At 51.9% G+C, this 25,872-nt stretch overlaps 2 protein-coding genes and 1 non-coding gene across 12 annotated transcripts; 1 reads left to right on the top strand and 2 right to left on the bottom strand.

Moving 5' to 3' along the window:
• Positions 1–241: 241 nt before the first annotated feature.
• Positions 242–11,963, bottom strand: PCGF2 (polycomb group ring finger 2). Of its 10 annotated transcripts, none has more exons than XM_086357957.1 (10): positions 11,302–11,563; positions 5,152–5,287; positions 4,493–4,589; positions 4,145–4,200; positions 4,012–4,062; positions 3,690–3,798; positions 3,462–3,516; positions 3,277–3,372; positions 2,323–2,403; positions 242–1,908 (listed from the first exon to the last, which is right to left on the bottom strand). In XM_086357957.1, the coding sequence occupies exons 2-10, from the start codon at positions 5,261–5,263 to the stop codon at positions 1,531–1,533; spliced, it is 1,035 nt and encodes a 344-aa protein (XP_086214083.1). In that variant the 5' UTR covers positions 5,264–5,287; positions 11,302–11,563; the 3' UTR covers positions 242–1,530. The 10 variants fall into 10 exon arrangements, with proteins under 10 accessions (XP_086214083.1, XP_086214089.1, XP_086214080.1 ...); XM_086357963.1 differs by having other exon boundaries at positions 3,277–3,375; positions 11,302–11,550; XM_086357954.1 differs by lacking the exon at positions 11,302–11,563 and adding an exon at positions 10,569–11,110 and having other exon boundaries at positions 3,277–3,375.
• Positions 11,964–14,994: 3,031 nt separating this feature from the next.
• TRNAN-GUU (transfer RNA asparagine (anticodon GUU)) lies at positions 14,995–15,068 on the bottom strand. Its single transcript has one exon. It is a non-coding gene; the product is annotated as a tRNA-Asn (tRNA).
• An 844-nt stretch (positions 15,069–15,912) lies between these two features.
• Positions 15,913–25,379, top strand: PSMB3 (proteasome 20S subunit beta 3). The gene is made up of 6 exons (XM_086357965.1): positions 15,913–15,991; positions 16,322–16,506; positions 18,983–19,090; positions 22,491–22,668; positions 24,291–24,385; positions 25,281–25,379. Exons 1-6 carry the CDS (start codon positions 15,989–15,991, stop codon positions 25,327–25,329), a joined length of 618 nt encoding a protein of 205 aa, XP_086214091.1. The 5' UTR covers positions 15,913–15,988; the 3' UTR covers positions 25,330–25,379.
• Positions 25,380–25,872: the final 493 nt, after the last annotated feature.

The raw sequence follows: 25,872 nt of genomic DNA, 5'->3' as shown, positions 1-25,872 counted from the left end.
TTTCACTTTTCACTTTCATGCATTGGAGAAGGAAATGGCAACCCACTCCAGTGTTCTTGCCTGGAGAGTCCCAGGGACGGGGGAGGCTGGTGGGCTGCTGTCTATGGGGTTGCACAGAGTCGGACACGACTGAAGCGACTTAGCAGCAACAGCAAAGCAGGATGAGCCCAGAGACTAGAGTAGGCCAGAGGACCCCGCCCACCCTTCCTGTCCTTTCTGTCCCAAAGAACTACAGGCTCCAGAGAGTATGCAGCATTTATTACAAAGCCAGGAGATACAAACACCCCAGGGCAGAAGGGTACAGCCACAGCACCTCAGACACAGGACAAGGTGCGAACACAGACAAACCCACGGGGGATGCCCGGCCCCAGACATGTAGCTGTGTTGGAGTGCTGCCTCTTCCCCTCCCCGATCCGATCTATGTACATTGGAGGAAAGACAGGTGGGCAGGGCATCTACCCCTCGGGGGTGGACCATTTGACTCCAGGATGGAGCGGAGCTCAGACCTTACTGGCCTGTCTTGTGCTTTTAGATGTCTCTGTCGCTCTTTCCTGACTTGGCCGCAGCTGCGGGTGGGGAGGGAACTGGAGGACTGCTTGCCTTTGGCCACATCTGGGGTCTGTGCTTATCTGAGGTCACCCTGCCTCCACCTGTCCACTCCAGCCCCCAAAGAGACTGTCCCAGCAGCCTTGCTAGTGCAGGCTTCTGGGTGGCAGAGGGGGAGAAGGAGTGAGGCGGTTTACAATGTTAACCCCACAGGGGAAGTTCAAGGGCTGAGGCCTCCTGTGGCCTGAATCTTCTTTTCCACAAGATAAATGATGCAAAGGCCACACACATGGCATTGGGGGTGAGGGGAGTGGGGAGGCAAAACTATCTATTCTTTATACAAAGTTTCCACTGCTGGAGGAGGTAAGGGAGATGCCCTCTCCACTGCCCACTTGCTCCTCAAAACCAGGGGATAGGCTGCATTTGTAAAAGGCACTGTCTTTGCAATTCTATGAACATTCAACAATGGTGGGAGGAGGGCACTGGTCAGGGTAAGGGTAGGACAGCAGCCAAGAGGGGGAAAGAAACAGAGTGGACCCCATACACAGCCAATTAGAGTTGTGCCTAAAGCTTTGGGGGTTGGTGGGGGCCCCTCAGCACCCCATATGTCTTGGGACAGGAGGATGGGGCAGAGTGATACTGGGCCTCAAGTGGCCCCTCCAATTCCACCTCTAGGCACCCCCAAAAAGAACAGAGAGAATTCCACAAGACCCCTTAAAAATGAACACCCCACCCCCCACACATACACACACACATAAAGTTTGTTTCCTGTGGCATTTAAATTAATCTGGTTGGTCCATAAAAAATAAGTATGTATATTTGGTTTTTCCTATGTACATATATATATAGATTTATTTATAAAACCCATCCCCCACCCCTAAGGTGGGAGGAGCTGGGGAAAATAGAAGAGGTGGAAAAGGGGGCCCAGAAAAAGTGGAGGGGTGGAGAGGCATGGCTGGAAAAAGAGGGAGAGGGTCCCTTTCCTCAAGTTAAGGGGGGCACAGGAGCTCCGTTGACAGTCATCTTGCGCCCCCTGCTGGTGGAGGATGGTGTCTGCAGGCAGTTTGAGGTGCCCCCGTTGGCAGCTGCAGTGGCCCCACCGGCTGTCACAGGGGGAGCTGGGGAGGTGGGGTGGGGGGCCGAGGGGCCATGAGAGCTGGGAGAGCCATGGGAGGGGGTGGCTGGGCTGGGTAGGGAAGAGGAGGTGGCCGGCAGGGTGGCAGGGCTGGGAGCCTTGTCACTGACTGACTCACACTCGGATGCCCCGCTGGTGTTGGTGCCCTCGGAGGGGGTGGGTGCTGTGGGCAAGGTGAGTCGCTTGCAGGCTGGCTGGACACGATACTTGAGGGGGAGAGGGCCATTCTGCAGGGAGAAGGGGAGGGGAGGGTGTCAGGAGATAAAGGCTAATGGAGCAGCCACCCACCTTCACCATATAGCACCCAAACAGGGAGAAAGGGAGGACGAGACACACAGGTGGGACTGACAAGCAAGGCGGGAGAGGAAGAGAGCACGTGTAAGACCAGAGACAGAGAAAAAAGGCAAGAGGGAGGCCAGAGAGCAGAAGGCAAAGTTTACTCCTCCACGGCCACCCAAATTTGCACATGTGGTCTGCCCAAGGATCCTTTTTTCCTCCTGAGTATGGAAGGTCATCAGCGAGAGATGGTCTGGAAGGCCACCCTGGACATGCCCAGCCCATGAGACGAGGGATGAACTGTCTCTGATTAGAGCAGGGTGGCCCACGTAATGGCCCAGGCTCGTACCACCCCACCCACTCACCCGCCGCCAGGGGTAGATGTAGGCGATGTCCATGAGGGTGTAGTATTCCTTCAGCGGCTCGTCCTCATAGAGAACCTCAACCTGGAGGAGGAAAGGGCAGACGGCTCAAGGCTCCAGCCTTTTGGCAAAGAGGCTCTGAGCAGGTGATCCCTCATCCCTCAGGTTGCCCAGTGCATCTGACTTCCTCTCAGAGTTGTCTCAACATAACTCCTGACCAGCAGGTGGGAAGGGATGCAGAGCAGATGCCCACATCATCAAGCCACCCCTGGCCATCCACACAGTGCTCTGGGTCCCTTTCTATCTCTGGCATGTTCTCCAGAGGAGCGAACAGGCACAGAAAGGGCCCCAGGGAGAAGGCACACGGTGGAATCACAACATGCCTGGATCCCGCTCCAGAGATTGTTTTAACTGCTAAGATGTGAATCGAGTTTTAATCTTGAGAAGTTACTCCTCATGTGATTCTGACATGTGGCAAAGTTTGGGATCTACTGTCCTAGAGCCTCAATAGTCCATGAACCAGCAGCACCAGAAGCACCTGGGAGCTTTCTACAAACACAATGTCTACTCAGTCAGAATTACATTTTAACAAGACCTCTAGGGGACCATACGTATGTTCAGATTTGAGAAGCTATATCCTAAAGTTCCTTGGAAATTTCAGACTAGCCAGCTGGCCCTAGATATGGCCCCAAGTTTTTACATACACAGCTCTGCCGTAGTTCTAAGCGTGCAGGCATGCACACACTGTCTTGGTCCCATGCACCTCTGCACACTGGCTTCAGCAGAAGTAGATTGCCGCACCTGAATGTCGTTTTCAGTTACTGTTCTACACAGGCTGTTACACAACACACAAGCCCTTGGTGACACCAAACCAGCCATGAGCCATGACTAGGATGCACAGATTGTCAGACACATCCACAAACAAGACACATGTTTCAAAAGGGGCCAGGGACTTACCTTGTACTTGCTGGGCACGTCCATCTTGTTGCGGAGAAACTTGGCAAGATGCATGACAGTCATGGCTGCTGGGCATCGCAGGAAGCGCACACCTGTCTGCTGGGGAAGAGGCACCCAAGGGCTGGGGTCCACCCCAGCACTCTCTCCCAGCCCATACTCCACTCTGGGCAGGCCTGAGCACTCACCTTCTCCTTGTCACCATCCCCATTCTCCAAGGGGCCCTTCTTCTCTTCCCGGTCTCTGCAGAAGGAGAAGGAATGAAGCAAGGGAAAACCTGGAGCAGGCAGGACCTAACTGCACACAAACATCTGGAAGGCCCTCCCGGAAGTGCCCTTTCCTCCCAGGGAAGGGGGACGGCAGAGGGGAGGGACCTGCCTAGGACCCTGAAAGGGCCAGGTGTGGGCCAGACTTGCCTGACACCTTCGTAGAACTCGATGGAGAGGCTGACGATCTCGTCATCGCTCAGAGCCCCTTTCTCCTGCTCCAGAACCTCACCACGGTCCTCGTTGGAGCCGTTGGGGACTGCAGAAGGAGCGAGCTGGGAAGGCTTAGCTTAGGAGCAGGGACAGGCACCCCACCATCAACCCAGGGATCTCAGAGCTCAGTGCAGTGAGCCCAGCCCTCCCCCCAACCCTGGGATGGGAGATAGTGCAGTGGTGCCCACTGGCCTTCCATGCCTCTGGCCCTAGTGCCAGGGGGAGGGCCACGTGTGCACACACATGTGAACACACTCACCTTCTGTCAGGGGGTAGGCTGCATAGAAATCCCGCCGCCGTTTCATCTCATCTGGAAGAGAGGGAGCAGGTTCAGGGGAAGCAATAGGCTGGGCAGTGAGAGCTGGTGGCAGGGGGACAAAGGGTGCAGGTACCTTTAAAAAGCCCAGGGACCAATTTGTAGACAATGTCTTGAAGGGTTTTGTCAGATCTGAAAAGAAGCACATAGGAGCCAGTCGGCAACCATCTCACCCTGACTCTCCAGCCTAGGCCGCCTCTTCCCACCTCTCTCTCAGAACCAGGGCCCAGGCATGAGGGTCCTTGTAGGCCCTGTCTCTGCCTCTCTAGAATTTCTCAGCTGGATACATCATCCCCAAGGGACAGTCCATGCCCGATGCTCCTCCCCCACCTGCCCCCCGGGCTTCAGGAAGCAAGGATCGAGAGGGGACAGAGGGCAGCTGCTCCAGAGGATGGGTGGGAGCAGCAGGAAGTGCTGGGCCCACCTGATGCTCAGCAGTGGCCGGGTTTTATGGACCTGCACATCGCACATGGGGCAGTACTTGTTGGTCTCCAGGTAGCGCACGATGCAGGTTTTGCAGACTTGGGGGGTGTGGAGAGAGGAGGAAGAGTTAGAGTCCCCTTTGTAACCCAGGATCAGCCCCCACACTCCCTGCCCGGGTTCAGGTATCCCCTCCTCTCCACCATGTTCCCACAGCTCAGGCCCTTTCAAAGACCCAATACAGCCCTGTTCTGCAGATGGCAACTGCCCTTTATCCATCCTTAGGGGAGGACAGATGTGTGTGTGTGCGTGAAGCCAGTGTCGAGTACCATGCGGAAGGTGAGTCCCAAGTTCCAAACCCCCTTGTAGAACAAATCAACAGCCAAGCTACTAGATACCTCCCAGTTCCCTGACTCCTAGTCACCAGCCCGTGGTGCACACCAGGGCACTCTGTATTCATGGGGTGCAGCGTCATCCACAGAGACTCAAGGAGGGAGTGGAGATTTCAGGTAAAAGTCCCCCAAATGAACTGCTGGGTTGAACCCTGCAGTCTCCTCCCAGGCAGTCTCCCTTTGACCTGGGACCCTCACCAGACACATGGACACGTTTGCTCCTCAAGGCAGAGGCCACCTATCCCAGGAGCAGCCCTCGACCCCAACTCACAGGAATGTAAGCACTCCACGATGGTAGTGGCATCTATGAAGTACCCCCCGCAGAGGGCGCACATGAGGTGAGGGTTCAGCTCGGTAATTTTGATCCGTGTGGTCCGATGCATGGTGCTGGGGTGGGGGGCGTCACCCTGGGGAATAGAACATGGAATCAGGAACCCCGGGATCCAAGAGCCCCTCCCACACTGTACTCTGCCTGCCCCACAGGCAACATCTCTCCCTGGGCCCATGGCCCCCTCCTCTCCCTCCAAAGCCAGACTGGGGTGGTTCTTTCTGACCCCCTCTGAGTGTTCACTGAGGGCTCTGGAGTTTCCTGTGACCTTGAGCAACAAGCTCAGGTTCTATCTCAGGAGCAGCAGAAGGACTGAAGTTAAGCACCACTCAACTCTCCAGAGGATGTGGGGAGGCGGGAAAATGGAAGAGAACAGAGTTTTTAAAAATCTCCCCAATCCCAATCCATATACATACAAGTGAACTCCCTGGGAGCTATGAGGAAACAGCCTCCTGACTGGGTCTTTCTACTCCATCCTACCTTCCTTCCTCCCATCACTGCTCCAGGAAGCCTCCTTCCGTGGGAACACGGGGGGAATGAACACCCTAAGTCTGAAGGGGGCATCCCACCAACTATCCCTGGGATCCGGCCTGGCCCTGGAGCAGCTCCTTGGAAACACACCACATGCCGACCACACAGGTTCTAGGCCTGGAGCTCCAGCAGGAAATACCTAGGATGGCCCTTAGGCCCCCAAAGTTGGGAACACACAGCTCCAGCCCGACCCCCAGCCCAGCCCCAGACTCTGCAGGTAACTGCAAAGGGTCTGGTTAAAACGCCTGTCACTGCTGCTTCCACAGGGAGGCCACCGCGGGCCCTGATGGGTGGCCTGCTGCACGGCGCCCCTCCCAGGCACACTCGGGAATCTCCGCCTGTGGGCACCGCCACCTGCCCATCTTCTCCCATCCGCGGCCTGGCCACAAGCTGCCCAGTGACAGGCTATAGGCTGTCAGGGAGGCCTGCCGAAGCCAGGCAGAAAGTTCTGTCCACAGCCCACCAAGCACCCAGCCAGGCCCTGGCTGGGTCCAGGGAGGACAGGCAAAGCCCAGGTCTGGACTAGCTGATGTGCTTACTTCTTAGTTCAGAAATCCAACCTGTAGCCAGCAGCCACGGTACCTCTGTCCTCTTTCCCAGAGGAAAAGCCCATGGGGCGGGGCCTGGGAGGGCAGCCAAACCCCCAGAGCTCTTTTACAACATACATCCTTCTCTCCTTTCCAGAAAGATTTCTAAAGCCAACACATTGGGTTTTCTAGGACCCGAAATTCACAGCTGGGAATCAGCAGTTACTATAGAGACCCCAGGATGAGTTTGGCCAGGACCCAAATAGCCAAAAGAGGCTGTCCAGAGACCAAAAGAGAGAGAGAGACACAAAGACCACATGTGGGAGAGACACCAAGCTGCAGGGCAGACAGAGGGGAACACGCAAGCCCAGAGCCAGCATGCATGCAGCGGCCCAGACCTGCCTGAGGAAGGAAAGGGGTCTCCGCCCCCTCAGCCAGCCCTCCCTGCATGGGTCCCCTCTTCATAATTATGTAGAAACCTTGCTGGCTACTATACAGTTTGGTTATTCCCACAGTAACCCCTGGCAAGATGCCCAAATATTATTACAACCATCCAGAGGAGGGAACAGACTCCAAGTGGCTAACTCGCTGAGTGTGTATAATATCCATGCTGTGTGTACATGCTGCTGGGCCTCCAAAGGTACTTCGTGTGACTACCTGTCGTGTGTGTGTCTGTGTGTGTGTGTGTGTATGTATGTGTGTGTGTACACAGCCAAGAAGAAAACTTTGGGGATCTGCTGAGGGTTCAGATCAGATTGTGTATACTTAGTCGCTCAGTTGTGTCTGACTCTTTGTGACCCCATGGACTGTAGCCCACCAGGCTCCTCTGTCCATGGGGATTCTCCAAGCAAGAGTACTAGAGTGGATTGCCATGCCCTCCTCCAGGGGATCTTCCCAACCCAGGAATTAAACCCAAGTCTTCCGCACTGCAGGCAGATTCTTTACCATCTGAGCCACGGGGAAGCCCAAGGGTCTAGATTGCAACTGGAAAATCTCATGCCCTCTTCTCTCTCCCTCTCTCCCACACACACATGTGGCGCTTCACACTGCCTTAGCCACCTCATTCACATATTCACTGTGTTTCCAAAACAGACACTTGGCTCTTAAGAACTCCCTTCCAGGGACTTCCCTGGTGGTCCAGTGGTTAAGACTGCACTTCTACCACAGGGGGCGTGAGCTCCATCTCTGATGGGGAACTATTCGCATGCTGCAAGGCGCAGCCAAAACAAAAAGAGTTCCCATCCTCCCATTCATCCAGGTCCTGCCAGGCCAACTGTGGCCTCAACATGCAGGAGCTCAGTGATGCTCACCCTCTAATTTCTGCAAGCACTTGTGAGAATTCAGACCGAGACTACCGCTCGAGCTCAGTTCTGGATGCACGGGTGAAGGCAAGAGTTGTGGTCCTTACTGAGTGAAATGTTCCTCCCTCTCGCTTTAAGAAATGAGCCCCCTTGCCACACTCCCTGCTCCCCTCTCCCATCTCCAGGGGCCTCAGACTGTTACCTCTGGAGCTGGGGGTGGGGAGAAGCACTGATTGGCTCCTCACCTGGTTGCCATGGTTACCTGCAGGGCCCTGCCAGCAGGTGCCAAGAACAACTGTAAACAGGAGCTCAGTTCCCTCATCCGCCTTGTCTTTCTCCCCCCAAGAGGCCTCAGGACCCCACACCTGACACCTAGCTCCTCCCCAGCTACAACTGGCTGGACCTCCAGCTCCCATCACCTTAGGGCAGAGCCTAAGAGAGGAAGGAAGAGACAAGTCCCAAGAAGCAGAAAAGGGAGACCGCGCCATTTGCAAGTGCCCTGCAGCGCTTTGGGGGCCAGTTCCAACCACATCCCCACAGTGAACCTGAGCACCATCTCCCACCCTCAACTGGGGGCCAAGTCCTTCAGTACCGTCTGGCCCCATGATGATGGAATAGTCTTTGCTCCTGGCCCCCAGGTTTCAGCTACAGTGGCAGGAAAGGAGCTTGATCAGCACCCAGGACTCAACCCCAACTCCTCCGTGTCATCCAAATCTGGCATGAATCTTTACCCTTTCTCAAAGCCTCCTACTCACTAAACCAACCCCCTATATCTCCATTCTAACCAGGCTTTTTCTGGAAGCTCCCCTCTAATTCAGACTTCTTTGTCAGTTTATTTTTTTTTTCTTTTTCCCCTGAGAAATAGCCAATCTTTGATAACCCAGAGATCGCCTTCTGCTCCTTCAGATTCTCAGCTTTAGGATTCTTTGCTCTGCTTTCCCCCCACATGAAATTCACCCAACTCCCTTACTAGAAAATCTCCAAGTCTTGGGAAAAGTCACTCGGGGTCACATCCAGACATCTAAAATCACAGAAGTGGAAGGGATCTTAGAAAGCATCTTGTCCAGTCTTTTCACTTTACAGATGAAGAAGCTCAGAAAGAGGTGACTTGTCTCAGGTCAAGCGGTCACCCAGTGGCAGTCCTAGGACTAGACACAGCCTGACTCCTATTCCAGTGCTCTTTACAGACTGGCACCCATGCTAGGCTTCCCACTCATTTAAGGAATCAATAAGCCTGGTCTGACTCCATCCAGGCAGGCAGAAGGACTCCAGGTTCCATCAGAAGACCATTCAGTGAGCCGTCAGGGTCAAAACATAACCATGAGGACAGTCTCTCTCTGAAGTAGGAAGAGCGGGCAGAGGCTAATGGCCTCGCCCAACTTCCCTAATACAGGTAGGGAAGCAGGCTCTATGGAAGCTCAGGGAGCCAGAATGTACTGGATCCCAGAAGACCATCCCTCTCCCAGCCTTGTGGGTTCAGCTGTGGAAGCCTGCAGATTTGTGTGTGTGCAGAGAGAGCCGGGGGTGGAGGTATGCCTGGGACATTCAAACTCTGTGTTCCCTGACCCCTGAGTGCTCCTCCTGCCAGAACCATCGAAAGAGTCCTCTAGTCTCCTGAGGCCGGGCTCACTCTACCCTCCCTCCCCTCCCACCTCTCAGTGTCCTAAGATCAAACAAAGACAAATATCCAAAATATACACAGTTACACACTGCCAGATACACACACACACATATGCACACACAGCCAGACACACCCCCTCCATTTTTCTCTCCCACTCTCAACACACACGGCCAGACACTTGGCCAGACACACACACAGACACACCCCATCACACATAGAGCCAGACCAGAGCCAGGCCCACGCTTGCCAGATGTACAAACCATTCCCACCCACCCCAAGAAGCACACAGTCTGATATCCCTGCCTGAAACCAGAGCTACAAACACACACTAACCTTTTGTGCATCCCCGGTCTACCCAGGGTAAATTATAACATAACTCTTCCGGCAACAAAGGCAGTACGGCTCGCAACCTCCACTCTGGGGGCCAGAGGCTGGAGGAGTGAGGTGGGCATCCAACCTGCACAAAGATGTCACCTCTTCCTGTTCAGGCTCTCTCCATTCCCATGGCAACAGCACCATCAACCAAGATCTTCCAGGGAAGACCAGGAGCAGCAGAGAGCACCCCCCGCAAAAGACTTCAACTTGAACCCCACCCAGCTACACTCTCTCTGGATCCCAAGTCCTGAGTCTTACCTCGGGCCTGTTTCCTGCATTATTCCAAAGACAGCTCTAAGACCTCAACCCCCAACTCCAAACCAAGAAACCCCTGGGAAAACCTCCCCACCAGAAAGCTATAACAGAGCTTTCTTTATGCTTCTTCTCCAAGTACTAACACCTTGGAACAGAGTGGAGAGGGGGGAGGAAGAAGAGAAATGAGAGTTTCAGGAACAAACTGCAAGAGGCCCAGAGAAGGAGGCGTAAGAACGGAGTGAAACACCACCAGGAGACCACCTCCCCACCCCACCCCAGCCTCAGGGAGCCCTGGAGACTAAGGCAGCGCGGCCGGAGAAGCGGGGGTCTCTGAGAGACAAAGACCAGGGGGAAGCGCGGGGCAACGCCTCCACAATATTTACAGAAAAATTCGCCATCCCCGGGCCTCCTCCCCTACCTCAAGCCATCCCGAGCAATTCTGGGCAGATGGGGGCAGTGGGGGAGGGAGAGAGGCACGCTGGGCCCCCCGTGGAGACAGGGGGGTAGGGCTGTCTGCTAGTTGAGGGGTCCCACCCCCTTAGAACTAGAAGCAAGAGGATCTAGGGAGGGGGGGCAGTCGGGCTACCCAGTGCAAGTGGGGCCAGCCGGCCAAACCCCTCCCGCCTCTGCGGGCGATAGGAAATATCGCGATAAATCTTCCCCATCTTCCTTCTACCCCCTCCACCCCGGCTTCCCCAGGAGCCTGGGTCTGACGATCAGAGGCCCCAGTTACCGGGTGGCCGCTCCTACCTTCCCTAGAGCCAAACTTTCGGCGGGGCCCCAAGGAGGGGTGTTCCGGAGAAAGAGGCTCCGCTGAGGTGGTTCGGGGAGGGGGCGGGGCGCCCAGTCCCGGGATTGGGGGGAAAAGGGAGCGACTGGGGGAGGTGCCCGAGAGGACGGCGCCCGGCAGGGAAGAGCGCCCTCCTCCGACCCCGCAGCGATCGAAAAGCTCGTCCCCTTCCTCCCGGCTTCGAAGTCCTCGCGCGTCCACGACGCCTCAGTGCCCACGGAAGAAACCGAGAGCGACCCCTCCCCAGACCGAAAGGAGTACTGGGGGAGAGCCAGGGGCTGCTCTAACTCGTGGGGAGGGCTAGGGGGGCAGAGATCCGCCCCAGCGCGGAGCCCCAAAGCCCCGCGGTTGCCTCGGACCCTCCCCCTCGCTACCTAGGGAGCAGGGTCTAGGGGGGCTGCAGCACAAAGAGGTGGTGGTCGAGGAGACGCCAAATCGTTAAAAGGGGGAACCCACTTCGGCCATCTTGGAAGGGAGGAAAAGGAAAAGGGGAGAGAAAAAAGGAGAAAGAAAGGCGGACGGGGCGAGCTAGGAGAGGGGCCGGCGGGGGTGGGGCGGAGACGCGAGACCAGGCCGGGCTCAGAGCCTCCCCGGGCAGGGGTTTGTAAAGAAGGATGTGCCGGCCCGCGTTCCAGTCCCCAGATGGTTACAGGGTCGGAGAAAGAGAGGAGAGGGGAGACTGCGTCCGCTTACCTGGGTTCGGGGTCCGGTGGGTCTCGGGGAGGGGGGGATGGGAGGGAGGGAGGGAAGGGAGGGGAGGGGGGCCGCAGCCGTGTCGCTCGCTCGGGCGGCGGGAGGGGAGAAACCTATGGTAAGAAAGGAGTTTGTGAAAGCGCTTTGGGGTGGGAGGGAGAAAGGGGAGGGGAGGGGACGGAGGGGGGAGGGGAGGGACCGGGACTCGGAGGGGGGGGGACAAAATGGCTTTTTTCCTCCAGACAAGAGTAGGTCCCGCCCACTACTCACCCACGTGACCTCATTCCTTCAGGGTGTTTGCGGAGAGGGAAGAGGAGATGGGGGAGAGGCTAACGCGGCTGCCCCCCCCGCAACGCGGTGCCGGGCCCCCCAAAACTAGACTACGACCTCACTCTTTTCAACAGCCCCTGACCCTGGAGGATGAATTCTCTTCTCTGTCACCCTCCTCAACTAACCTCTGTCCCCAAAATATGTGTGCGCACCCCTTTCCCCCAGACCCTGCGGTCCTCGCCCCTAGCTGGGGCGCCTGGAAACTGGTGAGATGAGGACTCGACTGAAATGTGACTCGCTCTGCAGTCCTCCACGTCTCGGCCTCGACCAAAGGGCGCTGTGCTCGGGCGGGGGACGCGACGCTTCTGGCCACGCGTCCGGGTTATTTTCATTCACTCTAAGTGACACTCCCTTGAAATTAATAACTGCATGAGTGAGAACGAGCGACTCCTTCCCAGCCCCTGACCCCCTCGGCCGCCCGATCACCAGCTCTAAAACGCGGCGTCCGGGACCCAACCCGGCCGCTTCGGGGGCGCCAACTGCCGGGAGGACGGAGGCAGAGGCCTGGGGGGCCGTCTCGCGGCCGGGGCTCGTTTGCTGTGGTGGAGGCTGGCGCCTAGGTGTGCTTGGGCGAAGAACGGGACGCAACCTGGGCCGGGAGGCAAGCTGAGGCAGCAGCTTAGGCTCCGGGCCCGGGACAAAATAATCTGGCCGAAGGCGAGAGACCCGAATGTATTCGAAAACGGGGCGCTGGGGCTCGGAAGTGGGCCCGCGCTTTTTCTCTGCGGGGCACTGATTCCCGCATTTTTCGCCCGCACGCCGATTGCGCTCTGAGCTCTGCACTGTTGGTGCGCCTCGCTCGCCCTGGCGAGCGCAAAGGCCGCTGGTGCCCGCCAACTCCGACCGTCGTTCCGGGCTTCGGTCTCCAGTGGCTCCTGCCGAGAGGAGAGAACTAGCAGGGAGCTTGGAAGAGCTAGGAGCAGCAGCTGAGGCCGGAGCTGGGGAAGCTGATCGATATTACTTTATGGAGACTACGGTGGGCCCAGCTCATTAGGACGGTCGATTTGCGTATTCGTTATTCAGGATTTATTAGGGATGGTCATTATGTCAGTCGCTCCAAAGAGCTCGATTACTCGGCCAGAAGCACCATTAAGCGCACTGACGGTGGGTGGCTCAAGTTAGGAAATTAGGAAACGAAATCTTCAGCACGGATCGGACCCGCCTGCCTCTTCCTCCTTCCCTCCTCTTTGGCAGTCCAGGCAGATCGGAAGCTGAGGCCCCCGGACTGAATGCTTTCACCCTTTGGCTAGTGACCAGGAGACCTGTGGACACTGGCCTCCAAGTGACCCCAGCTTTAGCCTTTGGCCCACACTCACTGAGTGGGGACGGGGGTGGGGGTGAAGAGGAAGGGCTGGAGAGATTTCCGCCCGGGGAGGGGGTTGGTGGTCTGACTACCCTTGGGAGTAGGGTCAGGGGAAGATTCGATCACCTGCTGTCCTCTCCCTCCTCGTGCTGGGAGACCCAGAGTTCCCGCCCTTCACTGAAAGGGGGCTCTTGGCGTGGACACGCCCACTGTCCCTAGAGCAGGTGTGTTGCGGGCATCGTGGACTCTGCCCGGGAAGACTCGGGAATCCTCTTCAGTCCCCCAGTCCCCCTGCCGGAGGGGAGAGCAGCTGGGACTCTTGATCTGCGACTCCTTTCAAGCTAGAAGATCCCGGGCGAGAGAAACCTGTAGGGGCTTCGCGAAGGTCTCCGTCTCACCCATGATCCACAGGGGGCACTCAGGGGCTGCCTGGATGAGGGTGGGAGGCTATCAGCTAAGGGGAAGTAGGCTGATGTCCCTTTGAGTCCCCACTGCGGTCCTTTAATCCTGGAGTGCTGCCGGAGGGTGCCACCGTGCTCATTGGGAATCGGTTCACTGGTTCCTCAGATAGTTATTAAGCATCAGTCACAAACAAACCACAAGACAGAAGAAGCATGCTGAAGCCCCCACTACTACTGCAACTTCATCTTAGTCACTTCAGTCACTTTCCAGTCCCCACATCCCTGGCCTCTCTGGCTTATCCGGGGAACCTTCTGACCAAACCCTTCTCAATTCTGAAGTTCTCTGGTTTCTCAGCCAAGAAGCACCTGTCATGTGCCGCTGTCAAATATTGCACTAAGCACAGGGGATGTAAAGCTGATGAGCCCGGCTTATGCCCACAGGGCACTCACAGAGCAGTGGGGGCAAGCTGGAGTGTTACATAGCCTGTCCTGTTAGCTTCTGTGGGCACTGTGTATCCCTCGGGTTTGCTGCTACCACCTACCACTTCCATTCCTTCCCTCCCCCTGTAAGGGTGGATGAGCAGTGAAGAAGGCTTTCAAAAGAGGCCTCCTCTGAGCCCAACCTTGAGGAGAGATCAAATGTGGAAGGGAACGGCTTGAGAGAGCGCCTCCTAAAAGCAAGCCGAGTCTGCCACTCCCAGCCCAGGGATGCATCTCTGGCAGACATGAGGTGCCAAAGCTTCCCCTCGATTTTGTTAGTTGTAGTATATCAGGAGGTCACCTAGCTGACAGACTCTTCACCAGAAGAGTCACTGTCTGTCATAGACCAAAAGCTTCCGGAGGGCAGAAACTCGGGAATCTAGGTAATTATTTCCAGCACATATACTAAGAGATACTGTGGTGGTAAGATTTGGAAGAGGATGACAATGTTAGGAGAGTGCAGCTCCTCTAGACATTTTATGACTATCTTTACCTCTGTGCTCTTTAACTCCTCTCTCCCCAAAACAATGTCCTTAGATTCTGCTTCTATTTCCCCATCTTCTTCCCCACATCTCTGTATTTCTAGAAAAAGAACCTGTTTTGTTGTTGTCCAACTCCTTTTTCTCGTGCTTCTCATATTGAGCCTCTTTTCCCTTTCTCCATTTTCCCCAGGTCTTCCTTCCACTACGCCTATTTGTCATGTCTCCTCTTTCTCTCTGCGTATACCACAGCTGTGTTCTCCCTTTCTCACCTTTCTCTTCATCCCTCAATTTGTCACTGCCTTTGTCTCTCGCGCTATTTTCTTCCTTTCCGAATGTAACATTTCGAGATTGTAACATCAATAGAGGCAGACAGTGGAAAACTGACCGATCTCCACTGCAAATTCATTCTTACTCTTAACGAAAAATGCAACCTGAAACGTGTTGCACGGTGAGACAAAAACCTGTCTTGGCTTTTCCGGCAATCCAATTTGGGGGCGGGGTTGGAGGTAGGTGGCGGAGGGAAGTGCGGTAGAAATACTGTCATTCACTGAACAACAACGAATTTTCAATCACAATGACCCCCTGATTACCTATAGAAAAAGCTTTGTCTCTGCTATTTCAATACAAAATTTGGCTTTACAGCGGTTGACTGAATAATGCCTTTAGATTTTCCTTTTTTATGGTGGGAAAAAGGAGACGTCCCTGGGTGGGCTCGAACCACCAACCTTTCGGTTAACAGCCGAACGCGCTAACCGATTGCGCCACAGAGACTGTGATAACTACTGCAGTGGCGGTGAGCCGAGTCAATGGGCGTGAGCCTGCGACAGCGGAAGACTCAGAACAAATCCCATTACGGGACGAAAGAAGTCAGACCCAAGGGAGAAAGGGAAGGGTCTCGATCTAGGGGTGGGAGCAGGCGGGACGTGCAGCCTGCCCTGCATTGGCTCGGGGGTGGCTGGGGCTGGCGAAATTGTCGCCTGCTTCCTCTGGATCTTAGACTTGGGGAAGTCCGGAACGTTCTTCTTCAGGGTGATCTGATAATGAGGCTTCGTGAAGTCGACCTGCAGCTTCCAAATGCCCCCTTTGCAGCCCAACCCCTGCAGCCGCAGAATATCTGCGACGCCCTCCCAGCGCCCCTCTCCAACAGTAAATAGGCACTTTACGGGCGCCTCCCAAATACCGGACACTGTTCTAGTCCGGTGCATGTCCAGAGCCTAGCATGGTGCCTGGCATACAACAGATGTAAGGATTTCTGGAGTGAATAAATGAAACAAGCTTCAAGAGTAGTATCCCCGACCGCACAGCGTGCCCTTAACCAACCCGGTTGCCCTTTACTGGAGCCAAAGCCCTTTATTTCGGGTTTCACCAGCCCACGTGGACGGAGGTTCCGGCCGGCGTCTTTGGCTTCCAGAGACTGGGTCCACCACTATCCCAGATTGCACCGCGACGCCGAGCTCTTCCGCACTCACAGTGACTTTTCACTTTGCGCTTTCCTTACCTAGGTTTTGGCTTCTCAACCCAACTCCTGTACTGGTGACTGACAAAGATACACAGCCAATAGAAAATCAAGATGTTCCGGAAGGGTCGGCCTCTCAGCCAATAGAGAGAAAGCAGCGAGGGTGGTTGCGTAGAGAGGCCCTTAGCAGGTTTGCTGGAATTGTGGCGATTGGAGGTCCTAACACACCGCAATCATGGTGAGACAGGGAGCAAAGAAGAGGGACTTGGCGTAGGGATAGAGGAATGGGGAGGGGAGGTCATGGGAAGTTTGGGAGGTCGAGAGGCCTGGTGGTCGATTGAAGGAAGCCACTTCAGTTTGAAGGGGGTGCGAACCTTGGTGAGGACAGCGGCGGGAAATGGGGCTCCTCGAAGCCTCACAGCGCTAATCTCAGAGCTGGAGTTCAGGGTATCCAGGCGCCTCCAGAGTGGAGGACGGTGCGTAGAGGAGCCTGCGAATCAGGGGCTGCGCTGGGTGCTATGGCCTTGTTTGCCCCTCGAGCTGAGCCCCTCCGCTCTGTTTGCTTCAGTCTATTATGTCCTATAACGGAGGGGCCGTCATGGCCATGAAGGGGAAGAACTGTGTGGCCATCGCTGCTGACAGGCGCTTCGGGATCCAGGCCCAGATGGTGACCACGGACTTCCAGAAGATCTTTCCCATGGGCGACCGACTGTACATCGGCCTGGCGGGTCTTGCCACCGACGTCCAGACAGTGTAAGTGTCGGGGGTTCCCACCCACACCCACGCTTCTTGGACTAGCCTTGCCTAGCGGGATGAGTGGCCTGGGTGTCAGTCTTCTACTGAACACTACCACTGAATCTGAGACTTTGTCGAACACTGTTAACGATAGAGTGGATCCTAACCAGGTTAGCATTTACTCGGAGCCAGATACTGTGGAAAGCACCTTATCTTCATGGACCTTAATCTTCTTAAGGACATACATCACCATGTTGCTCTCCCATTTTGCAGATGAGGAAACAAGGTATCAGAGAGTCTTACTGCTCAAGTTGTAAGCTAATGACTGACTCCCAGGATCCCAATTTCTGAGGCCAAAGCTCATGCTCAGTCCCTAAAGAACTACAAGTGGTCTAGTTGGGAGACAAGGCAGGCATATCGAAAGATAATTAATCCATAATGAGCTGGTGCATATTAACTGCTAGAGTAGCTATTTAGTTGACAGTGATTTTGTGAGAGAAGGGAGAATTGGGGAGATGAAATAAGGATTCTGTGAGGTGTGAGGGCTGTGGTCATAACGGGGTGGTGTAGTGGGAAAGGAAAAGAAGGCATTTCTGAGAGTTGTTGCTGACTTACCTAAGTGGCTACTTGGATATTGTGAGGCCAAAGAGTTGTGCATTGAGGTTGGGATTCCTGTCTTTTTTATCTGTTAAGTGTCTAGTTTAGTACTTGACATGTAGGCAATCTAGAAATGTTTCAAAGATGATTTTTGTTTTGAGCATGTTGACTGAAATTGAGAAGACTAGTTTTAGGGGAAAGGTGATGACTTTGATTTTGATACCAATTTTGAAGTGACAAGCCAAGTAGAAACATTCTGTGAGCAGTTGAGGTCTTGAGATTATATCTCAGGGCTGGATAGGCTTTGGTGATCTGTTAAATCTATGAGAACAGATTACAGAGAGACAAAATGTATAGAGAGAAAAAATAAGTGACAACTCAAGAGCTGAACTGTATATTCAGTAGTGGGGTAAGAAGAGAGACAAGAGGAAAAGAGTCAGGGTCAAAGTTTCAAGAGGGAAGATGGGGTTACAGGTGGCCTAAGAAGCAGCACTTCTTGGACATAGTTCTTAGAAGATTGATAATTCCTGATGTGATATTTTTGAATTGTGGTGCTAGAGAAGACTCTTTAGAGTCCCCTGGACTCCAAGGAGATCAAACCAGTTGATCCTAAAGGAGATCAACCCTGAATATTCATTAGAAGGACTGATACTAAAGCTGAAGCTCCAATACTTTGATCACCTGATGCAAAGGACTGACTCATTAGAAAAGACCCTGATGCTGGGAAAGATTGAAGGCAAAAGGAGAAGAGGGCAGCAGAGGATGAGATGGTTAGTTAGCGTCACTGACTCTATGGACATGAATTTGAGCAAACTCCAGGGGATAGTGAAGGACAGGGAAGCCTGGCGTGCTGCAGTCCATGGGGTCACAAAGAGTTGGATACAACTTAGCGACTGAACAACAACAGATGTGGATGGGAGCTTGTCAGGAATTTTTTTCTCTCATTTCCTTTAAACCTTCCTAAAGTCTCAATAATATATATAACTTGGATATTCTTCCTGAGATCTGAACCAACCAGTCCTTTTATCCCAGTGCTGGTGGAATCAGAGAATGATGGCTTAGTGTTCCTGTCACTGTGAGGCCCCCATTAGTCTTCCTGTCTCCAATCACAGCTGTTCCCCTCACACTATTTTCTTTTCTTCAGGAGGCTTCTCTCACCAAGTTTGCATGTTTGTGGGCAGTCTTTGCTAATTTTGCTGGGCCTCATTTTCCTCGATGACGCTTAGGCTTGTGTCTTTCTTCTGGGGTCCTGTGACTCAGTGCTCTGCTTCCAGCAGTCTTGTCACTGGTCTGCTCCCTGCAGGGCCTATCCCTGAGCTCTGCCATGGCACTGGAGGAGGCGTGGCCTCTTTTCTTAGGTGTCTTTCGGTCCAATAGTGCAGCTGCTGCTGTTTATTAACACTCATACGTTATCTCACTGCCAGATGACTTACTTTGTCCCCATCTTAGGAATGGAAAAATTAAGTGGGAAGAGGAAGACTTAGCCCAAGTCAGCTCTCTCAGTTTACTGCTCTTTCTACTGTAAGCTGCCATCACTATGTCTGCATTCAGGCTCCTGTCCAGAGTGTGCTGTATAAACTATTCCTCAAAAACGTGTGTGTAGGGGGGTGGGGGTGGGGGGGTTGGGAATCCGCTTCTTTACTCCCCTTTTCTCACCTCAAAAAAAGAATGAGGAAAAAGGTTAGCAGAGTGGCATGTTTACAGGTAGAAGTGTTGGACAAAACCTCAAAGTGGGCATGAGGCTGGACTTCGGGTAAGAAAATCACTGGGAGACGGGGAGGAGTCTCTTGGCAGGTTTGGGATTGTGTGTCTCCTTAGGCATCTCCTGACCTCCATGAGGTGGACACAGGGGACATTCAGCAATTACTTGCTAACACACTGTCTCCTTCTACCACAGTGCCCAGCGCCTCAAGTTCCGGCTGAACCTGTATGAGCTGAAGGAAGGCCGGCAGATCAAACCTTACACCCTCATGAGCATGGTAGCCAACCTTTTGTACGAGAAACGGTGAGTAGAAGGGTAGCCTGGGACTTGGGGAACATACCAGGAAGGAAATTCCCCTGGCTGACTCATGTCTTATTTGTAGGACAGTATCCTTATTTTGGGGGGTATGTTTTCTCTGGGCCTAACAATCAAATAAGAAAGAAAAAGGGCTACTTCAGAAGAAGGCAGGGAAAGCAAATAACCTTGATCCCAGGCAACAAAATTAATGCTACCAAAGTGTGCCCAGGAGTCTCCCAGCCAGGAGCCACCCTTACCCCAGAGTTCATTCTGTTGTGATCATTAGATTCTCTGGAATACATGGAATCTAGGAATTGCGTATGTTAATTTTTGACATTTGGTAACTTTATGGTGAGACAAGAAGGGGCCCCTAATTGTAGAATTCAGTCCAGAAGTTGTGATGAAATTGAAGGGAGAGCCTGTAGATACTTTCCCCATCCATCTCTGGGCAAAACTGGGTGGTAAGAAGACGAGTTGAGCTCTTTTTTTCTTTATTTTTTTTAAACTTTTTATTTTGAAATAATTTTTGACTTTATAGAAAAGTTACAAAAGTACCCTTTAGCTTTAAAACTAAAATTTTGCCATTTCCATATGTGGAGCAATATTGTTGCCTTTTTACTATTGAAAAATAAGAGTTATTGTTTTTTGGTTGATGTTAATATTCTTAGCTATGAATTGTCTGACATATGTAATAACCATGTTTCTAAAAATCCCAAATTGAGAAAGGCTTAACAAAAGATTTTGAAAAACTATTTTATGGGGGTAGGCAGGGAGAGGTGTTTCTTTTGTTTTGTTTTATAAATTTAATTGAGGTGTAATTGATTTATAATATTGTATTAGTTTCAGATATGGGGGGAAATCTTACAGAGTTGTACAGATTACCTCACACTTAGGTTCCATATATTTAATGGTTCATGTTTACTCGTAATAAAAATACGAGACATTGAGGCTGACCTGGAAAATTCTAGATTCTTAGCTACTGTAACCAGGCTTTTTGTACAAGTCCAACTGAAGTCATTGATTTTTCAGCAGGATAGGCAAATGCAATGATTTGCAAAATTGAGCCATGTACAGACCCTTTTTAAAGTAAAAAACTTCTTATGGATCCCAGAGAATCCATTCAGGCACCTCTGTGAAACACTGCCAATAAAAAGTAAACACTAACCTTCAGGTGGTACCTTGGCATCAACATGACTGGAAGTATAAACACAGGCCCTGAGTTGTGTTGTTGTATTTAGTTTTAAGGTTGTTACCCAGATAATTCAGGACATTCTTATTTAACTTTATTTTCAGTTTATTGAGAGGAAAATACAAAATTAATTTCTTAGACAAATTTGATATCTCGGGATCTGTTTGAGAAATACCAGATCAAAGTGCACTACTTCCACCTCTTCCTCTACCTAACAATTATTATTTTTTATTTAGAATTATTATTTTTTACAAAGTTGTACCTTAAGATCATGCCCATGGGTATTACTGAGAACTGATATAAGACATGAATAATGTCTGTTTACTTACTGTTTCTGTTGAGGATACTGGCCATTACTTTTTGAGTATTTCCTATATAAAGATCCCTATGATGACCCAGGACCCTATGACATCCCTGTTCAGCCTAAAGAAGTTGGAGCAGTCATCACCCCTTTCCCCGGTGACCTGAGTCCCCATGGCCTGAGATGGGGCTAGATAGTCACTCAGTCATAAGCAGGGTGTTAAGGGGCCAAAGATTTGACCCATAAATAAAAAGAGTGGGGATTGTGGAGCCCTATACCAAGGTCACAGATGTGGGGCCCTGTACCAGGGTCATCTCTGGAACTGACTAAGCCCCATAACAGCTGTTGCCTTGAGACCCCCTGACCTAAACCAGCCAACTCCCTGACTCCCTATTAGGTAAAATACCCACACTATAGCACCCTAACCAATCACCTAATGCCACCCTTCCGGCAGGAAGTTTCTTTGTCTTTGAGACTATAAAAATTGGCTACTAGCCCACAAAAGGGGTCAGCTCTCCCTTGAGCTGGTCCGGTGTTCTAACAATGTCTCCTGCCTAATCAACTGTATTTTCCTCTCAAAATAATAAATGAAGATCTCTTAAGATAGATTCTTCTCAGATCTCAAGGTCTAGAGCAAGTTTCTGATGAGCTGTTATTTCCTGATGGCAGACAATGACAATAATCCACCTCACTGAGTATTTTTTTTGCTTTGCCTGCTGGGAGACTCAGAACAAAACTTTGTGTTTAGTTTGAGTGTCTTGCATTCTGTTTGGAGGGGTTTTTTGTTGGTGGTGGTGCATAGGAAGACCTTTTTTTAATGAACTGATTTACACTGTTTTGTTAGTTTCTAGTAGCACAAAGTGATTTAGTTTTATGTATATATGCATATTCTTTTCCATGATGGTTTTTTTTACAAGGGCCTCCCTGATAGCTCAGTTGGTAAAGAATCCGTCTGCAATGCAGGAGACCCCATTTTGATTCCTGGGTTGGAAAGATCCTCTGGAGGAGGGATAGGCTACCCTCTCCAGTATTCTTGGGCTTCCTTTGTGGCTCTGCTGGTAAAGAATCTGCCTGCAATGCAGGAAACCTGGGTTCGATCCCTGGGCTGGGAAAATCCCCTGGAGAAGGGAAAGGCTACCCACTTCAGTATTCTGGCCTGGAGAATTCCATGGACTATGCAGTCCATGGAGTTGCAAAGAGTCAGACATGACTGAGCAACTTTCACTTCACATGTTTTTTTTTTTTTTACAGGATATTAAATAACCATTATATTTACAAGATATTGAACATAATGCTGTAGAGCAGGACCGTGTTTAACTATTTCATATATAGTATCTGCTAACCCCAAACTCGTAATTTATCCCTCCCCACTCCCTTTCCCCTGTGGTAACTGTAAGTTTGTTTTCTGTGTCTATGAGTCTGTTTCTGTTTCACAAAGAAGTTTGTGTCATATTTTAGGTTCTACGTAAGTGATACCATATAGTATTTCTTACTTCACTTAGTATGATAATCTCTAGGTCCATCCATATTATTGCAAACGGCTTATGTTTTTGTGGCTCAGTTTTATTTTCAGTGTTTTTCTACAAACTGCTTGAAATCTTTTTTTGAAAGGAGTAAAGGTATAGGTGTATAAATAGAAGACTGAATGGTGATAGGACCTGGATGAGGATAGGGAAGAACAGGTTAAAAAAAAAAAAGAAAATTCCCGAAGAAAGAAAGAGGAAGAGAGGGTCAGTGGTGAGGGAATATGAAGGTAAGAGTCAGAGAAAAGAAGAAAAAGTCTTAGAGCATTTATAGATGGCAAGAGAGGAGGGGAAGGGGGATTTGGATCTGGGCCAGGGCCTTGTCTGGATAGACTAAACAGGAAAGGAAATGCTCTTGAGTGCCATTTTCTCTCTCTGCTCCTGGTCCCACAGGTTTGGGCCCTACTACACGGAGCCGGTCATTGCCGGATTGGACCCGAAGACCTTTAAGCCTTTCATTTGCTCTCTAGACCTTATTGGCTGCCCCATGGTGACCGATGACTTTGTAGTCAGTGGTACCTGCACTGAACAAATGTACGGGATGTGCGAGTCCCTCTGGGAGCCCAACATGGTGAGTTGTTGGCGTGGAGTGGGGCTGAGTTCTGAGGTGCCCACTCCTTGACCATCAGGGGAAAATGTGTTTACCTGACTGGTAATGAGGAGAATCCCTGAAGGAAATGGTAACCCACCCCAGTATTCTTGCCTTTGAAATCCCGTGGACAGATCAGCCTGACGGGCTACAGTCCATGGGGTCGCAAAATAACAACAACAATGGGGAGAATGGTGCGGGCAGGAGAGAAAGTCACAGCTGTTGAGCCTTGGAAGGGTGTCTAGAAACTTCATCTGCCAGAGCCTTGGCTCCCAGAGAGAGCGCCTTCTGTGAGGAGACCTCAGTCAGATATTTGCTACAGCGACAAATAATTCCTCATTGGAGTTTATGGGGTTCTCACATCCATTCATTGAATAAACATTTAACAGGGTGTAGGATTATTTAGAGGCAGCTCAGCAGAACGGGCTGTGGAGCCAGGTTGTCTAGGTTGGGAACCCAGATCCACCTACCATCTAAATTGGTTATGTTCTTGGGTAAGTCACTTTACTTCTCTATGCCTCCACTTCCTCAGCTGTTAAGCAGGGATAATAGTAGAACCTGTCTTACGAGGGTGGTGTGAGGAAATGGCCTGGAAAGATGGGAGCAGTGCCTGACAGGGAGGGTTAACTGGTGTGCCAGTTCTGCCAGGCTCCAGGGAAACCAGGAAGTCCATCCTCAAGGGCCCATTGCAGCCAGTGAAGCCAGACAGACACCCAGTTATCTGATAAAATGAAGTTGACGGGGAAGAGGAGGAAATAAAGGACCTGGTTGGCAGAAGGAACAGCCTGTGCAAAGGTTAGAGGTTCAGGAGGGGCCTGGGGAGTGGAGTGACTGGAGAGAGCTTGCTGTGGTTGCTGGAGTGTGGGCAGAATGTGGAGGAAGGTGGAGCCTGAGGTCAGAATGAGCCTTGCAAATGCTTTGGATGGCATGCCAAGGAATTGGCACTTTTTTCTTTTGACATGGTGTCTAAGGTAGTAAGAGACCCTAGGAGCCAGAGGCCTGCAGGTTGGTGCGGTGGGCTGTTGGCACCTGCAGGAGGTGCTGAGGTCCTGAGCAAAGAAAGTGGCATTGGGGGAGCAGGGCAGCCAGAGTCTAGAGGATTTAGTCCCTTAAAACAGAAGTGAGAATGGTGGAGATACTGAGGATACTTGAGTTTTCTAGCTAAGCAAACCAAGATAGAGGATGTAGAGGATGGAAGAGGTTTGGCAGGAAATGGTTCCATGGTTGGACAGGCTAGGTTCTGCGGCACTTTGGAGCCATGTGGGAGGAGAGATGATCAGACAGCTGGTGAGGCACAGAGGAGCGGTGGGGACTGTTCTCCCCATTTTACAGAAGAGGGATTGAGGTTTTGTGGAGGGACACTGACTTGCTCAAGGTCACACTGCTGGTTAACGGAGGAGGTTCAGGGCCTCAACTTTATCTTAGTAACCCTGCTTCCTTCTGAGAAGGGGCTGAGGGGGTTTCTCGCACCCAGGGTACTATCCCTCCAGACACAGGAGGTGCCTGGGCTGGGCACCTTGAGCCTAGAGAAAAGAGAATTAAGGAGCCAGACCAAGTGAAGGTCTGAGGTTCTGGGGATTGAAAGGCTGCTACTCTGTTGGCAGGATCCAGAACACCTGTTTGAAACCATCTCACAAGCCATGCTGAATGCTGTGGACAGGGATGCGGTGTCAGGCATGGGAGTCATTGTCCACATCATGTGAGTATGCGTCAGAAGTCTGGGAGCTTTGCAGACACGTGCCTCTCCCCTCCTGCACAAATAGCCCATCTTCCCAGCCCCCGAGTCAGGTGTGAAATAAGAAAGGTTCTTGCAGCAGGCACCAGATAGCAGATATCCGTGCTTCCTAAGGGTGGCAGCTGGGAGCCTACCTGGATTCCCTTCCCCCAACCTCTGTCCAGTGAGGCTCCCTGGCCCCGAGTCACCTCCTCTTGCTCACAGTAGACATTTCTTGCCTTCCTGAACAATGTTCCCAAAATCTCAGGGACCTGTGCAGAGCTCCTGCAGATTGATCAGAATACATCCTGGGTCCCTCCTCTCCTCTCCCCCAGCATGGAAGCCACACCTGTATGGTGTACCGAGCTCAGTGACCACCTTCCAACCCCCTAGCCAGAGTCCTGCCACCCTTTCCCTCTTGTTTGGGGCTGTCACCAGGAATCTGACTGGCTAAAGTCAAAGGTACCCTCCCGACAGCTTTCCTTGGAAAGTGTCCCAGAATAAGGGTCCCATTTGGACCCTTTTGTTACGGGATGACCTGCTTAATTCCTGTGAAAAACAGATTAGGGCTGATATTGAGAATTTATAGTCACTGAAGTGAAACCCTCATACCCGCTTCCTCAGTTCCTTGTTCTCCAGGCTGGGGGAGCCCTCGCCCTGCTCTGGAGTGCTTCACACTCCAGCCTTGAGTCATCCCAGCTCTTGATGGCTTCACCTGCAGAAATTTCTCCATTTCCCCCTTCCTCACCACAGGCCAGGGGAACAAGCTGATGTTAGTGTAGCATGGGCAAAACAGCTAACCCGAGTTAGGACAGCTCTTGCTGTAGTTTGTTCTGTAGTCTCGTGGATTTAGATGTTCTGTGACTTTCTCCCCCTGCAGTGAGAAGGACAAAATCACCACGAGGACACTGAAGGCCCGCATGGACTAACTGTTTTCAGAGCCATTTTTTTTTTTTTTTAAATAAAAGATTTTCTTTCACTCCTGCTTCTTTGAGCGTTTACCACAGATCTCTGTCCCCAGCTGGGCAGTTACAAATAGTACTTGGGGTACAGCTTAGCCCTCAGGTTTTCTTGACTTGCAGCGTGCTCTGCTGGCCCACCAGTGGGGGTGGCATCTGCAGATCACTTGCGGGTACGTGCTGTGCTGGAACCGCACAAGGTGCTTGATGTTCTAGAATTCAATCACCATATCGATTCAAGGCAATATACGTTTTTTCCTTGTTTAATGACCGTTAAGTAACTTGTCCAAGGCCACTTTGTGGCAGAGCAAAGGTGTAAGCCCATGTTCCATTTGACTCCAAAGCCTAGAAACCTTTATACTCAACTCTTGGAAAACCCTTCAATAGTCTTTGTTTCAGGTAGAAATTTGGCCACGTATCCATAAGTAATATCCTTACACAGTAGAGTTTCTTAATCTTGGCTACATGTTAGTCACCTAGGGTGCTTCCAAAACACAGGTATTTTGATCCCTG

The sequence above is a fragment of the Bos grunniens genome, chromosome 19 (genome assembly GCF_055505025.1).
Source record: "Bos grunniens cultivar Pamir isolate PY7600 chromosome 19, Bosgru_T2T1.0, whole genome shotgun sequence".
Classification (NCBI taxonomy): domain Eukaryota; kingdom Metazoa; phylum Chordata; class Mammalia; order Artiodactyla; family Bovidae; genus Bos; species Bos grunniens.
Note: the sequence above shows the minus strand (reverse complement) of the source record. Positions and strands in the feature narration are given on the sequence as shown.